At 36.3% G+C, this 17247-nt stretch overlaps 2 protein-coding genes across 5 annotated transcripts; both read left to right on the top strand.

The window, feature by feature from the left end:
* The first annotated feature begins 1044 nt into the window (after positions 1-1044).
* Positions 1045-5569, top strand: LOC113702793 (tobamovirus multiplication protein 2B-like). 4 transcript variants are annotated; one of them, XM_027223937.2, is made up of 6 exons: positions 1045-1203; positions 1403-1651; positions 2629-2694; positions 2783-2847; positions 4099-4189; positions 5272-5569. In XM_027223937.2, exons 1-6 carry the CDS (start codon positions 1201-1203, stop codon positions 5308-5310), a joined length of 513 nt encoding a protein of 170 aa, XP_027079738.1. In that variant the 5' UTR covers positions 1045-1200; the 3' UTR covers positions 5311-5569. The 4 variants fall into 4 exon arrangements, with proteins under 4 accessions (XP_027079738.1, XP_027079735.1, XP_071919824.1 ...); XM_027223934.2 differs by having other exon boundaries at positions 1047-1203; positions 1414-1651; XM_072063723.1 differs by lacking the exon at positions 2629-2694 and having other exon boundaries at positions 1047-1203; positions 1414-1651.
* A 5769-nt stretch (positions 5570-11338) lies between these two features.
* LOC113704182 (ribose-phosphate pyrophosphokinase 1) lies at positions 11339-16783 on the top strand. Its single transcript, XM_027225904.2, has 8 exons — positions 11339-11628; positions 12247-12411; positions 12770-13018; positions 13315-13458; positions 13533-13700; positions 14566-14635; positions 15097-15178; positions 15890-16783. The coding sequence occupies exons 1-8, from the start codon at positions 11482-11484 to the stop codon at positions 16068-16070; spliced, it is 1206 nt and encodes a 401-aa protein (XP_027081705.2). The 5' UTR covers positions 11339-11481; the 3' UTR covers positions 16071-16783.
* Positions 16784-17247: the final 464 nt, after the last annotated feature.

The following is a 17247-nucleotide window of genomic DNA, read 5'->3' as shown; positions in this document are numbered from 1 at the left end:
CAGCTTAACAGCTAAATTCACTTGATGGCTGCTGGGCTCCTCGTATGCACTCAATATTGACACAAAGGCATCCCCTAACGAGGGTTTTCTCTTGCTGTATCCAGGCATCAGCATTGTTTTTCGTTTACAGCCTTGTTATGCTAGCGATACTGAACCCCGCTTCCCCCTTCTTCTGTGTGTTTAGGCAAGCTTTTATCTCTGCTTTGCTTGACTCTGACCTTGGGCATATAAAAGTTTGTCATTAAGTAGCACAGGCATTTGCAGATCTTTTCTTGTTGAAGGGCTTCAGGATGTGATGTGGCTCTGGCAAATCAGAAAATTCTGAGCATTTTATGCTTTGGAGGCACTCTAATAATTAAATAAATCAATTCAACAGGATTCAATTTTGCTGCGTTGAATCAGATGAGCTTGATGTTGTAAGACCCTGAGCATTTTATGCTTTGAGGTGTGCACACACTGATAATTAAATCAATTCAAGAGGATGCAGTGTTGCTGCATTGAATCAGATGTGCTTGATATTCAGCATTGTAATGAATTAGCATCAGAGTTTCGAGAATGCTATACTGATAAAGAGCTACTGCTCACAACTGCTCACAAGGCTTCAACTTCATGATATATCGCAGTTCTTGAATTCTGAATCAATTCAAGAATGCTACTTATGTTGATTAAGAGCTACTTATAAGGCTTATATTTCATGACATATGACCATTCTGCTATCTCGATATTTCCATTGTCTGGACTCCAAGAAGAATACCTTTAACTTTTCCAGCCACAAAATCTGCAATTTTGAGAATGGCACAAAGTGTCGTCCAAATCATAATGCCCGAGTGCAACTGTTCATTTTTCTTGGGGTAAAATACCAAAACCTTTCTGTGGTTTGTTAAATGTTTGTTAAATATTAAATGTTGATATTTCACTTACAATCGCTGGATCAGATGCTTTCTGTTCAATTTTTAATTTAGTTGAAGCATAGGGAGTTTTAATATTTAACACCAAAACCCCAATTTAGCCAACAAATTGAAAAAAATAAAAACACACACACACACACACACAGAGAGAATTAAGATTTAACTTGACAGTTTTGGCCCTTACTGTAGCTTTTAACGAACCAAAACGAGAATATATTTGGTTATGCTTTTCCATTCTTGCATGGATGGTGGATTTTGTGAAGAAACTACAAATCAAACATAGAAAATCTTCATGGTAGTTCTCTTTTTCAAATTTTTTTTCTTTTGGTATTCGACAGTATGGATTCCCCCCCCCCCCCCCCCCCCCTCCCTTCTTGTTTCCAGATATTGAACTCTACCAATCTCTTCCTCAAAAAAAAAAAAAAAATCTACAAATCAAACAATTCGTTTAAATACTACTGGTTTCTTCGTCTTTACACAATTTTACATACCAGATTGCCAACAGGGTTGAAGAAGCAGAGTACAGGAGAATCCCCATATCAACCTCAATATCATCATCAAAGTCCAAGAAGAAGATGGCCACATCAACATCTACTGCAGCTTCTTCTGGGACTAGCAATGGCAGCAGCAGTAGCTGCAGCAGAGAAGGGTCAGCAAAATCCATAGCGGCTGATCAAATTTCCCAGGCCATTCAATCCACATCCAATCTCCTCCACCTCATGCTTCAGTCTTCCCCTGCTCAGGCACCTCTCTCTCTCTCTTTCTCCCCCACTCTTTTCTTTTTCAGGTCTGTCTGCAACGTTTATTTTTTTGAATGATTACATAGCATATATGTAACATTCCGGAAGGTTTTGCATAATCTGTTATTGTGCGTCTCTGAACTTATTGCACTTTTTTTGTGGAATTATACAGTGTCTTTGCAAATATAAACGGATTGTGGATTAGGATGATTAGGTTATCTTCCTTTATTCAATTTGGGATTTTTTTTAGGCTTTTAGAATTGTTATATGTCAAGAGTATTTGAATTACTGTTTTATTCAATAGATTGTTAGGGTAATTTTTAAAAGATGCTCAAATATTAGTAAGATGATGGTCTTAGTTAGGATTGTCCAAGGCGTTTGTACTTTAAATTCGAGTTCTCTCACTTTTCCTTACATAGAAGTTAAATGTTATTAAAAATGGCAACTTTAGCAATATTAGTGCAAAAGTTTATGTAGTGTAAGGTTATAGACGTTTATCCGATGCTGTTCACATTTATATGAGGAGTGTTCTATGCATAAAAAGATGGGAATTTTTTGCTCTTTCATTTCGAGTGTCAAACATTGATTTTAGTACGTGTTAATACAAACATGTACACACTCTCTCTTCCTCGTCAGGTCACTGGGATTTCCTTGTGGTAAAGGAGTGTTGCATGATATAGATCTCATATATTTACAGGTGGAAGTAGTAGGTTTAGCCTGATGAAAATATTAATCTGCAGTTGTTGTGTTGGTACTACAAACTTATATATTGGTCACACTTCTCAGTTTAGAGTACACATCATTTATTTACGTTTCTGAATACTATCTCATGACATCATACAAGAGGACATATTTCTCTGCATAAATTTCAGTTGTCTTTCTTAAGGATAATTACAAGACTAGTGTATTGAATTCAAGTACCAACCTTTGGTATGCCTTGAAACTCTAAGTGGAGGGAGATATAAATGGTGTATATGCAGGCTGAGTTACTGAAGCTTCCAAGAAGCCTTTTGGCGAAGACACCTACTATAAAAAACACAGAGTTGGTATGCATGCCTCCTGCAATTGTGGATTCTCAGTAAGAAGACTCTGGAAAAGCTGGTATACTGAGCTATTGTTGTCTACTTCTTGCAGGTATTGGAACAGATGCCTCATATAATTTCATCATTGGATGCACATGTGGATAATTCTTTACAGAGGTTGGGTTCCTGCCTCTATTTTCTAAGAGATCCTTTATTTTTTGCACAACATTGTGCTTATCCTGTGTCTTGTCTTTGCACTGTACTTTTTATTAGCTGTTTTTAGCCTCAGTTGCGGCTATTTATTCTAGATTAGTTTTGTAGCTTACTCTGAGTTGAGATGTTGCTATTATGTCAGTTATTTATATTCTCCAAAAGCATCTCTAAGTTCAAAGATTGGTTCAAATAGAAATCCAAGTCCACTTACTGTTGCCTTGGATGTGAGACAAATACATTTTTTGTGCCAACCCACAAAAGACTCGAGGTGTTAGTAAGAATTAACATTTCCTGAGGCATATGGCCTTGGAAGTGAGACAAATATCAGGTATTGAAAATGGAAGTTTCTTGTGTTCTGTGGTTTGAGGCACAGGATGAATGGAATTTAATATATGGGATTTTAATTATCTATTAAGTTAGCTAATAAGTGCCTAGACACACATAAAACAATAAGACCACTGCTTGTGTCTGATTAAAAATGCATAGGTAAAGATTATTACATGTAAATAACATGTTATTTTTTTGAATGAGGGATCCCAGTAGACTGTGTATTTCGTACCTTAGTATGTTTTTATATATTTATTCTTACCTTATAGTCGTTAAGATTTTTCTCCTGTTCTTTCTGCTGAGATGAGCCACATATCTGTAGAGCTCCTTGTTTTGAGTTGCATTGCTCCATTAAGGATGAAATACCTTGCCATGCAGCTTTATTTGCGATGCTTGGTAGTTTTTTAAACTTGTCCTAAGTTGTGCTATCCAGTAATATGAAGTGTAATGTGCAATGAGTGCTTGGTGTGATCTTCCCTGCAAATTTGTTGAGTATTAAGGTGGCCGGCCATTCCAAAATTGTGTTAATTGGGGTCCCTCAATTCAGGAATTCAAATGGAAAACCCTTCTGTAGTTTAAGGGGAATCTTGGGGATATCTACATCTTCTGCAGTTTCAAAGGAACCCCTATTCTAAGAGGTCATTGCTCCTAGAATTGTACCTCCCTAAATGCCTTTTCTATGGTATTCAGTTTGTTTACTATGGGACATATTGACGACAACCTGACATAGATTACTCTAGAACATGAATATTTCAAGCTTTTCGATGTCAGTGGTCAAGGACATAAAAAACCAGTGACAGAACTTTTTTACTGCTAGAATTTGTTTGCATTTTGTAGCTTTTTCTTCTTTACGAATGTCTTGCCTCATTTGGAAGTCACATTTTGCAGTGTTCCACATCTGAAAACTGTTATCCAGTTACTTTCAAATATTGAAAGCTGCCAGCTTAAATCTTTTTCCAAGGTTCAACCGGAACAAGAGGTACTTGAACCTAGTCTCACTCTCCCTCTGTGTATGTGTATGTGTCTGTGCATGTGTCTGTGCATGTCTATGCGCGTGCGCACACATATTTGTCTGTCTCTCCATGTTTGGCATGCATCTGTTGGCATATCTCATTTATATTGCTGAGCTGACAGCAATAACCACTATAAAATCGGAAATTCCTCTTCTACATCTTGTTGATTGTATGTGGATATTTATGTTCTTTCACTTCCTTTTGACTTCTAATTATGCTTTGCAAATATTGGCATATGCTATACGTTTCATTTCATACAATTATATGGTTTCAGTCATGTATGATTCGTGCATAGAGATTGAAAAGATGCTCTAATCGGAGATATCTTTGAGTAATAAATTGAGAATGTTATGTGTTGACCCCCTGTCTAAACATCAGTGTTGATTCAGAAGTTTAGCAGTTATTCACCTGACAAAGATATGAATTAAGTTTGCAGATTGCAGTCATTCCCATTTGAGTTGAATGGAACAGTTATCTGGAGTTAATATGCACATGCAATATCTTTCACTTCATGGAACCCCTTTGTTGCATTACTCATTTTGTCGATTTACGTGATGGCAATTTCTTGAGAATTGCTCCCTAAAATTGCTCCAATTTATTGCTACTTTATAGAGTAAGGGTTCCTTGTACAGAACTAACAGAATGAAATTTGTTCTAGAATGAATATGAGTTGGCATTTTGGTATAATATAATCACTACAATGGGGTAGTCAGTTAGGGGAGATCCAATACGCTCGTACTTTAAGTTTGAACTAAAGGAGTCTCTCAACCCTAACATGTTCTTGTCATGCATGTAGATTAAATTATACTAGTATTTTTTATTTTTTTTGCCGGCTGTTGTTTCTATCCCCTTGTTTATGTGTTTCTGTTATGGCCTTTGTATGTTATGCTCTGTTTGTTCAAATTTCCAGGGATGGTAGGTGGTTGAAACCTTCTGATTCCAGCTTCCTTCGAGAGCACTTGTGAATTTGCACTAGATGAAGATAAGACTTTTAGTTCTTTGAAAAGCTCTGCACCCTCACTGACTTTGTGCCCCATTGTTTTCTCAGAAAATTGAAACATCAGAGCAACCTCAAGAATCAGGCTAAAGTAACCATGAAAGTCGCTGAAGCGGCCAACAATGGTACATAGCAAGTCAATGCTACAAGGTTGAGGCATCAAGAACCACCCCAATTTTCCGAGTCAAAGACTATAAGCTTGGGCCATCATGAACCGTCCAACATTCAAATTCACACTAGTTTTTGGCACACAAGCAATCTTGTCTTCAAATTCACACTGTTTCTTATGTAAAATGGCATAACCCTGTAAAGTTGCATTGCTTACTATTCCAAGTTCCGTTCTGAGGCACTGTGTAGCTGCCTGCATCCCTTGTACTCTGAGGGTGATCAACGAGAAAGAATTTTATTTGGATTTTTTCAAACAAGGAGAATTATTTCCAAACAAGGCCTAAAGGAGAAATGTTTCAGATTTTTCAAAGATTTGAATTGATAAAGAAGAAGTGTAAAGTACAAAATATTATTTGAAATAATTACTGTAATACTTTTCTTGATTTTTTGTATATAAGATAAAAAAAATTGTTTGAAGGATAAAAAAATTAATTGAAAATTGCAATTGTGATGCAAGCAAATTACTCAACGCCTTGAATTCCTTTTAACTGAACTTTGGGAAAACTTGAATTCCTTTTTTCTTTTTTGATTGGCTGGAGAGGGCTGTGATAAAAAATACAAGGTGGGAGAATGAAAATTTGAACCTAAACTCTCTAATTTTTAAAATCTTAATTTTAGCTATTAGATCGAAGCTTCTTCGGTAATTTGAGTCCATTTCAACCATGTGAAAGAAATTAGTCATTCTATCTTTCAATTTCTTCCAAATTCTAAGCCCACAACCATGTGGACAACACTGAGAATTAAATCAACGCGCGACGGCATTATTGCACCCTAATGTCGACATGAATTCTTGCAGCGTCGTCCACGTTTTGTTGCCTTCTATCATTGGTTCAAATGTTCAATGCATGCAAGCTGGGGTGGGGCATATTTTGCTTTGATTCCACGACTCGAGTAATTTCGTGGAAAGGAAACCAAAATTTTTCTACCTTCTTTAACTTCTTCTTCCTCTTAGTCTTCTTCTTCTTCTTCTTCTTTTCTTCGCCTTCTTGTCTCATATACATCACCGCCCACCGCCTTCTTGTCTTTAGTGTGGAATTTTTAGTAGACACTAATGTGACAGAAAGGACTTTGTTTGGTGACTGCTAATGTGATTCACATCAATGAATGAGGAAAACAAAAAGAATAGATTTAACATTTGCAGTATATACAGTTCAGAGAAATGCAATTTCTAAAAAAGAAAATAAAATACCAACACATGTTTCTCACCTTCTATGTGTTTATTGGTTAAAACATGATTTTTCTAATTTCTAATACAATTAAGAAATTAGATTTTATGAGTTTACCTAGAATTATTTCTTAATTAGAGAAATAGTTATCAGACGTACTTTAACTATTGAGACGTGCCTTAACTACCGTTACTGTCTACTACTTAGATGTTATTCCACGTCTGGTAGGACTTTTAAAGCAATGACCTATAGGGACTTTTACCATAGGTTAAATGGTAAAAGGGTTTGAGATGTTATGGCCTTAGGGGTGCAAACGAACCGAGTCGAGTCGAGATTTGGGGTAATCGAGTCGAGTATCGACTAAATTTTATCAACCTTGAATTCGAGTTTGAGCTCGACGAGCCGGCAATTTAAAACTCGAGCTCGACTCGCGAGCTAAGGAACTTAATATTTTGAGCTCGAATTCGAATTCGATTTCGACTTTCGTCGCTCGCGAGCGGCGACTCGTTTGCAGCCCTATGTGGCCTATAGTCTGGCCTCACCTTTCACATATTTGGATTCTAGTGATATATTGTTTTGAGATATCCAGCAAGTTATTCAATACAATTAGTGCATCGGTCAAGGGTTTAAGATGATTTGCTATGTTTACCAATCCCGAAACTTTTCATACATAGGCACAATCCAGTAATGTGCACTTTCTTGAATTTGTGTCAGTTTGGATTGCTATTTTTAAGAGTTTTTATAGAAAAAACGTACTATTATAATTTAATAGATGTAAAATAAAAAATAATTAAAAATATATTCTTGAAAAATGTAAAAAAAAAATTCTGAAAAATTATATTCTGAACAAGCGATTTTGTCATGCAATGGCTGGAGAATAGTATAATGTAAAAACCCAAAAAGGAATTCCTCCAGATCCTTTGGGCCACATCAACGATTCCCTGCTTTTTTTGTCTTGCATGAAGGCTCTCCTATTGGTGCTAAAATTTGACCGAATTTATCCAGGATGGTAGTCAAAGTTCAATGGCTTCTTTCTCCTCTTTCGGCTGTGATTTAATTCTAGACTAGAGAATCTCTCATGTCATTAATTATTTGTTGATTTTTGACTCAAAGCTTCCAACTAAACCTTGGAGTTTAATTTCATACTAAGTCTTCAAATTACCAAAATTTCAATTTAACATCATAAAGCGAGTGAGTTTCAATTTGGCCCTCTGGCAAAAAATTTGTTCCAATTCTCCCCACAAACAAGAAATACGGTTTAAATTTGACCTTCTATTAAGTATTCATTGCAATTTAAGATCTTAACTATGACATGACTTGCCTTTAACTAAGCATTTAATTCAAGTATAAATAAATTGTCTATCTTATTGAAATGGAAATTCGGTACTTTAAGTTCACAATTCTTGTACTCTTAAGCAAAGGTAACAAGTCAGATTACTAAAAGGACTATAACATTTTTTGTAAGTGGTAATTAGGCAGAGAGAGCTTCTCCCTCTATTTCCAAATTCAAACCCTTTTAAATATTTTCAAACTTTTTTAGATTTCTTCAAATTTCTTCAAGCATAGTTCTCAGCCGCTTTAACCTAAATCTTACCATTTATTCTTGATTATGTTTTCTTAGATAAGATTCCTAACTAGTGATTATCTTAGGCCTTTTATGGTTTAGGATATATTTCCGTGTATAGCTTGTAAGTTTTAAATGATGGGTCCAAATCTTCACTGATTGAGAATAGTTTGAATCTATATAGTTTATTCAACTTCATTACTTGGATTTCTGTGCCAGCTTCTAGTGAAGGAACCTGAAAAGAAGGAAAAGACGATAGAAAACAAGTATAAGGGATCTAAGAAATAGTATAGGGGGAATTGGTGGACAACAACAATTAGATAAGGGAGTTGAAAGTGAAAGAAATAGTAGATACAGAGCCAATCAAATAAGAGATAGAAAGAAGAATGAAAGAAAATAGAAAAATGAATAAGTAAGAAGTGGTCATGATAACTAGAGTTGTAAATGAGTTGAATCAAATCGAATATCTCATGTTTGAGCTCTGTTCGTTAAGTGATTCGAACAATGTTCGTGTTCGTTCGTTAATTTTCGAACTCCAAACTTGTGTTCATGTTCGGCTCATTAAGCAAAGTTCATATTCGAGTTCGTGTTCGTGTTCGGCTTATTTAACATAAACGAACCGTTCGCGAACCTGCTCGAATCCAAATTATTTTAAGCCTTAAATATGCCATACAAATCATTAATCATTCTAAAAAATAATTAAAGCACTAAGTGACTAAATTCTATTATTCATTAACTATGTAACTAACATTAACATAAAAATAACAAATAAAACCCCCCAAATATAAAAGTCTAACCATAAAATTAACCCTAAAATTTGTCAAATGATAATTATATCCATGTTCGCGAATGTTCGTTAAAACTTGCGAACTTGCGAACATACTCGTGTTCGCGCGATTATTAATCAAACAAAAAAATTCGTTCGAACTCAGGTCGTTTAAGGTTTCGAACGAGTCTTTCACGAACACGAACGTGTCGAAATGAACCAAACTACTGAACAATTCGATTCATTTAACAGCTCTAATGATAACTATGAGAATGAAATACTGGTTGATCCATCATACCCAAATAAATATTACGGACAGAAAAACGATAGACATGCCAATGAGTCATGATTTACAAGCATAACGAGCTAATAACATCAGGATGGATGGAGAAAGAATAAGCAAATAACAAGGCAGTTAATAGAGAGAAGCAGTAGAAAGGAGAGAGAAGCAGTAGAAAGGAGCTAGCAGGACAAAGCAGGAGAGAAAACCGCCACGAGCTATCTAAACCTATTCTAAAGATAATATAGGAATATGGAAGAGGAAAATCAAAACACAAGATAGTGAGAGACTTCAAACATTGATGAGGGTAAGGATTATAAGAAAAGTAAAACAAAACGGCAATGGACTGAAACCAACAAAGAAACCATGGTGGAGGTGCCCAACCAAAATTAGCAACTAAGTTTCCAATGATGGCTTTAGTATGGAATTGTCGGGGTGCCAGAAGCCCCTTGATAGTTTTTCAACTTAAAAGAGGTAATTAGACTCCATTCTCCACACTTTTATATGTAATGCTAGTGTATCATGGAAATGGAAAAGCCTTTAAAGCAGTAATGGCTAATTGAGGAAGGTACGTTGATGAAAATTGGGGATGGAAAGACAATGCAAATATGGAGTGACAAATGACTGAAGAACGTTCTTAATAGTAAGGTCAGATCACATCCAAAAAGGACAACAGCGGGTACATTAAAGTTAATGAGCAAATAATTGGAGGTAAATTGGGATATAGGTAGGCTGATAAGAGTGCTTTATAGAAGAAGATGTTAGTAGCATACTGAAAATTTCACCAAGTCTGTAAGGTGGAATGGACAGAAGAGTATGGCAAAATGACTCAAAAGGAATTTATACTGTCAAATCCAAATATGTAGAAGCTAAAAAGAAAGAGATGAGTAAGGAAGAAAATCAGAATTGATGCAGCAAATTTGGAAAGGGCAATAGAGTAAAGATATGCCCAATACTGATAATTGGATGTTTCTATAGGGATTGAATGCTAAATACAAAAAAAAAATACTTTGTATGAAAATACTTGCATCAAATATTAACAGTTAATGAAATAGTGTTTAAGAGGACAGGAAAAGGAGACTCTATGGGTAAATGCTGTGGGAAGCAATTAGAAGTAATAGAACACATGTTGTTTTTCTATATAAAGGCTCAAATGGTTTGGAAGATGGCTCCAATTCAATACGATAAACTAAACTAAACTAGTATAGAGATGATTTTTGAAAGTGGTGGGAAAACCTAAAAGAAGTAGCAGAAAGGAAAGGACAGACGGGACGAATGACACAATTCTCACTATGAATATATACTCTGGAATATTTGAAAGCGAGCCTTGTTTGGACAGCTATTTTTCAAAGAAAAATTGGTACGTTTTTCGTGAATACATTTCCCAATCACTATTTTACCTCACATATATCAAATTATTACAATAATTTTTCTACAAAAAATTTAGAAAAATACAATCCAAACACAACCAAAATTAGTATTTACAATAAATCACAAAAGGAACACAGATCCACAATAAGGAAGTCCTTGACAGAATGGGATGAATAAGAATACCATACAAAAAGAGGAATAAAATGAATAAAGAGATAGAACAGAGTATATACAATGAACAGAGGCCAATCATCGAAGGCATCATAGCTATGAATTGTAGATTCCAATGTATCTTTCTTACTCATGTTAAGAGATTAGGAAACAATGTTAGGGTAGTAACCCAAATTATGAAATTATTATTCCAATTAATATGAAGTTATTGTCGTTTTAAAAAAATATATTAGGCATCATATCGTGGCTTAGACTTTAAGCAGTAAATGGAATTTGTAAATCATACTGGAGAACAAATCAAAACCAAATTTTGTTTTTAAAGCAGCAAATTAGAATTTCTGTAAAACAATGGGTAAATTGAACTATTAAATTTCTTCGAAGGACCAAGATGAAATAAGCCCTTGAATTTAACCTTCTCAAGGACTCGAAAGTCATATACTACTACTACTATCATTTCCGGTCGGTGATCCCTCGAATTCACTTCCCATTGGACCCACAAAACCAAAGCACATACGTATGTGATCTCTAACGGAACGCTGTCGTTTCACAGCCATCCACCAATTTCCCCACAGAAAACGTGACCCTACTCGCTCAAGTCCTCCCAAGGCCACAGCTGCCAGAGGAAACAGCAGCCCCCGCCACTCCATCCATACAAAGTGGACAACGCCTCCTCCACCTCCAAAACCAAACTCGTCAGAAAAACAAGAACAAAGGGTGCACGCACTCACGCACCAGAAACACAACAAAACACACTTGCACATTAATATTAATATTAATGGCTTCTTTGGTTCTACCATCTCCGACGTCGTCTTCGACCTCCACTGCACCATCATCTACATCTTCCTCATCATCTTCTATCTTTTGTGGCCGCAGAAGCCTCGCTGGCAAGCCTCTCTCAGCCGCAAACGCTCCGTACGCCGTCGTAGGATTCACAAACACTCTCACCACCCTTTTGTTTTACGAATTATTTCCACGTCGATTATGCATTTTTTACTCTGTGTATATGTTTGTTTTGGACAAAGTTCGTTTTTTTCTATGTGGGTTTTTCATAAATATGGATTTTGATAGTTGAATTTTGGAATTTTCATTCTTGGAAGTTTCTGCGGTGGGTTTTTTTTTTGGTTCTTGTTCTATGTGCCATAAAAATCACAGCTTTTTATTTTGGTGTTTTTAGAGTTTTGTTTATGTTAAGGTTTCGGAGATGATGTTGGCATTGGACGATGTGTGGAGTTATTTTCATTATTTTTAATTGATTTTTTTCCGTTTAAGGAAAGTGGTGTTTTCATGTTTTTTTTTTTAATTGGGGAACTCTAGTGGTTACTGTAGATTGAAAAGTTCCCACCTTTATCTAGGGTGAAACTGTTTACTTGAGTATTTTACTGTTGGATGAAAAGGCAGCAAAGCGTTGATGTATTTTCAAAGTGGGCCCTTTTTATAAGGAATTTTGTGGATTTTTGAAATATCCCATGTACAGTTCCCTTGCCAGTGTGCAGTGAATGCTATGATTTGATTGGATTAATGTTTGGGTGTCTTGTATTAGAAATGTGAAATCACTCAACCATTGAATGGAAGGCCTTGTGTGCCAATCATAAATGATCAAGTCCTCCCAAAATTCTTGCAATCAAAGCGCCTGCAGAAGGCGGTTGATAGAAATGAAACCAGGCTGAAAATATTTTCTGGGACCGCTAATCCTGCTCTTTCTCAGGTAAACTTCACTTGTTCAGTTTGAACAGAAAGTTCATGTTTTTAGTTAATTTGTTGATAACTCAACGTTAGAGGTCTCATTAAACTGGAAATCTCTTCCTGAGGCATTTTCAAGCATAATATGCTCGTCTGGCTCTATCCACTATTTTTATTTGACTTGATAATGTGGAGAAGCAGCTGTTGATCTTTTATTTCTACAACCTTGCTTCCCATTGTATGCTATGTTCTTTTCTTCCTGATTTAGAATCTAAGTTTCAGTGAGAAAATCCCTGATGCAGTACCATTTTTTTCCACAGTTTTGTTGCATTTATTTGTTATACTTCTTACTCCACTAATGCACTGCCATTTTTTTTTCCTAGGAAATTGCTTGGTACATGGGCCTCAACCTGGCAAAAGTTAATATCAAGAGGTTTGCTGATGGTGAAATTTATGTTCAGTTGCAAGAGAGTGTTAGAGGCTGTGATGTGTTCTTAGTCCAAGCTACCTGCCCTCCAGCCAATGAGAATCTTATGGAGCTTTTGGTGATGATAGATGCTTGTCGAAGAGCTTCAGCCAAAAACATCACGGCAGTGATTCCATACTTTGGATATGCTAGAGCAGATAGAAAGGCAAGCTATTTAAGTTTATTTTTTGGATAACTGGCCTAGTTGAAGCGTATGTGTCTTCTGACATGAGAGGTTAAAAATTTTTGTGGTCACCTATAAAACTTAGTAGCGCTAAAAGTTTAAGGATGAATTGAAGGAACTAAGGTAAAGGTAGGTGAAAGAGGGAGACAGAAGGGGGGGGGGTAGCCGATGAGAAAAGGAAACTTGGTCCAGTTGTTCTGGGAAGTCTGGGAGTCCAGCATGCTTGCATTTTGATCTTTGTTTGGTTGTTATCTTATCATTGTTTTCTTCATCTTCAGACACAAGGTCGAGAGTCTATTGCGGCCAAATTAGTAGCAAACCTTATCACTGAAGCAGGTGCAGACCGTGTTCTTGCTTGTGATCTTCACTCAGGGCAATCAATGGGTTACTTTGATATACCAGTGGACCATGTGTACTGTCAGGTAGGAGTTTTGGACTATAATTTGCTAAACGTGTTATATAAACTGATGATCAAATGTTTTTTTCCTGTATACAGCCTGTCATTCTTGATTACCTTGCTAGCAAGGAGGTTTCTTCGAATGATTTAGTTGTGGTCTCACCTGATGTTGGAGGAGTTGCTAGAGCCCGTGCTTTTGCTAAAAAGTTATCTGATGCACCTTTAGCAATTGTTGATAAAAGGCGACATGGCCACAATGTGGCTGAGGTAGTTCACTAGCTGGATCTCTGGTTGGATTTTTACCGTCGTTTACTTTTTTCCTGGTACACCTTGTGGGGTCTATGTATTTCTGCCAAACTTCATTAATACATAATGGGAACCTATAGATGATCAGGTCAGAAATCTGCACTGCACTTGTATGTCTTGGACAGCTAAATATTATTCTGGTTTTTAGCTGCAGGGGAAGCTTATACCATTATGCTTCAGTTGTCTAACCTTATGAGTACTTTACCTTCCCATTGGTTAGGATTCTACATATGCTAGGTGCACAATTGAAACCCTATTTTTCTTGATACATAACATCTGATAAGAGATTTCAGGATCTGCAGCACAAAGAAAAGCAACGGTTTTTGAATATGTTAATCACATATTCTTCTTACATGTTTCAAATTTTATTTTTGCTCTTGGATATGATAGTTAAGCAATCTCTTCTTAACAAATTCAAAGTTTTATTTCCAAAGTTTCATAATCATCACACTCGAACTTTCCTGGCATGTTCTAGCACCTGAACAAAGAGTACTTAAGGTCTAAAAGTTTTCTCTAGCTATATTATCTACACACAAAGTAGTAAGCAGGAATGAACTGATGTTACTCACATCATTCAAGGACTTATTTTCTATATATTTGGCTATTCCAATGCTGCTTTCCAGGCATCACAAAACTAGCATTCAATCCATGTAACAAAGCAATGTCTAACCTTCCTTTGTGTGGTCCAATTCAAACAATTTAATAGTAATCTTGGCAATTAAGATTATGTTCCTGAAGGAATAAATTTATGGAACTTTCTTCCTGTACTTTGTGATTCTCCTGTCATATATTTTTGTGTTCTTGATTTTTCCATTTGCATATCCAGGTAATGAATTTGATTGGTGATGTTAAAGGGAAAGTTGCTGTTATGGTGGATGATATGATTGATACAGCAGGTTGGATATCATTAATTACTCGTAACGATGCAGAACTTGTCAGTGATTAAGTGCAATGCTAAAGAAAGGTGGAAGAATAATTGTGGCATGTTCTTCATGCTTGCTGGAATCATCACATCATTGACAAAGCACCTATAAACTACATTTTGAAAGATAACATCATCTATATTCAGCCTTTTGCGTTTGATGTTAGAAGCAAATTTACATAATCTCTGTTTTTAATATCATTTAGATTCAGTTATGAAATTGGAGGTCTACGTTAATTAGCAACTTTCTCTCACGTTTTGGATTTTTTTTTTTTTAATTTATTCTAACATAAAGTTATCTTTTCTGGTTTTTAATCTTGTTTTGCTATTTGAAGCATCTTTCTGATTCTATAGTACCAATTAGTAGGTCATGTAGTTTTTTTTCGTGCCATGTAGATCTTGACAATTAACCTAGTAGCTGATGGTTGGTTTCAGGGACCATTGCAAAAGGAGCAGCTCTTTTGCATGATGAAGGGGCAAGGGAAGTGTATGCATGCTGCACTCATGCAGTCTTCAGGTGATATTAGCTTACTGTCCCTTTTTTTCACTCTATATCCTTGTTTGCTAATTCTCGTACAAACATGTTTTGTTGTCCAGCAACATCGGATCCAAATAGTTTGTACTGGCCTAGTATGTTCATACTTTTATTCTAATGGATCACACACTGCAGCACTTTTTCCCACCATTTTGTTTCATAACTTTCTTGTTTCTTTTTGTATTTTTTGTTTTGGCCCCGGGGGGGGGTGTTGTTTGGCCCAATTTGCTGCGTTGTTCGGCAAATGAGATCTTAATTACATTGTCAACACCGGCTTCCAGACCACCACTTTTCTTTTTTTCAAGAAAAAAACCTGCTTCAGTTCTTAGCATTCTCTAATCAGTTGGAGCTTCTTTCTTCATCTTCTTTAGCTATTATACAATTAGCCTGCCTATAATATTGGACAATCCTGTGGGCTTGAGAATACGTTTGACTGAGTTCTCAGCATATCTGTTCTTCATTGCCTATGGCCAGATCACCAATTTGTCATGTAAATGTCAACTATTTGAAGTTTATGTGCATATACATTCATGTTGAACTCTGTTTGGTTAATGTGGTTCCCGTCTGTGTCAGATTTCTTAAACCCTTAGTTCCATGTGAACTTTGTGGTAGCAGAACGCATGTTTATAGTTCCCTATTTTTTCATGTATGCATCCAATTATAGATCACCAGGTTGATGTTGTTTCTCTACAGCCCACCTGCAGTTGAGAGGTTGTCAAGTGGCCTGTTTCAAGAAGTTATAGTTACAAACACAATTCCAGCAATTGAGAAGAATTATTTCCCGCAGTTAACTGTACTTTCAGTTGCAAACCTGTTGGGTGAGACCATTTGGCGCGTTCATGATGACTGTTCTGTGAGTAGCATATTTCAGTGAACTAGAAGACAATAAGAAGATAGTTAATTCTTGATAAGAGCTTACTGAACTGAGGGTAGTTGAAAATTTAGCATTTTCTCTCTCTTTTACTCAGACATCATTGCGCATGCTTTACCATGAACCTCTCCTCCCATTCTTTTGGGTTAATCTTTATCCGGCCATGCAAAACCCCACCAACCATTGCCATACTTTTTAACTAAAATTCCCGGCGACAACTCTTTGGTGGACGTTGGTTGATAGCGATATCAGTTTTGAGTTTGATATAGCTAATTTCCTTCTTTATTGCCCCCTGCTTCTTTTTCTTTTTTGTTCGTCTGCCCTCCTGGAGAAAATTGATGCTGATGTTGATGATAAATATGTAGCCTGAGCAGATTGGCAAACATAGCCTACTCAAATCTGCCTTATCTAGAAAATTGAGACAATGCATTTGGACCCTGCAGCAAATGCTTAAGAGTAGAACTAGCATTTCATCTGGATGCTTTTTATAGACTTTGGAACTTGTTTAAGCTCATCCGTTTACTTGTAATTTCCTTTGCCTGACATCCACTGCCCCCATGGTGGTGGAGGTCTAGCTGCTGTAGTGCTATGTTAGGCTGCTGTACTATGATCCTATGATGCCTCTGGGTCTCTTTACAGTTACACAATATGGAACCCATGGGTGCATCTTTCATGAAGCTCTATTAGCATTTCATCTTGTTTTTAGATGATCAAAAGGCAGTGGGAATCCTTGCATAGATTTTTATTTGTACCCTTTTTGGTGGTCAGATGCTAAGTGACTGGTTTCCAGGATAAATTGTCCTATATTATATAGGACCAAATAATTTCAGGGACTAAATAGTGGTGGCTCTTGGGGGCCATGCAGGATGCAAGTCCAACAAGGGAAAAGCACAAAATTGTTGGAGAAGTGCCCTTTCTTTTGGTCGTCTTCCAATTTAACCTCCTGATCTTATAATTTTGCACATTCAGGACAATAGACAGTATTAGAAAATTGGACAAATAAGCATATGCTTATGGATAAGTTCTTGAAATTGACAAATGAAACTTTACATGCAGTCACATTCTACTAGCACAAGCAGCAGCAGGATGGCAATATGAAGTGGACTAATCCTTTATTATTCTAGATAGATATAAAAAAAAAATGAGGAAAGCAAAAATTATCATAAATTTCCCTGTGTGA

Source organism: Coffea arabica, chromosome 8c (assembly GCF_036785885.1).
Source record: "Coffea arabica cultivar ET-39 chromosome 8c, Coffea Arabica ET-39 HiFi, whole genome shotgun sequence".
Taxonomy (NCBI): domain Eukaryota; kingdom Viridiplantae; phylum Streptophyta; class Magnoliopsida; order Gentianales; family Rubiaceae; genus Coffea; species Coffea arabica.
This window is presented reverse-complemented; position numbering and strand designations above follow the sequence as displayed.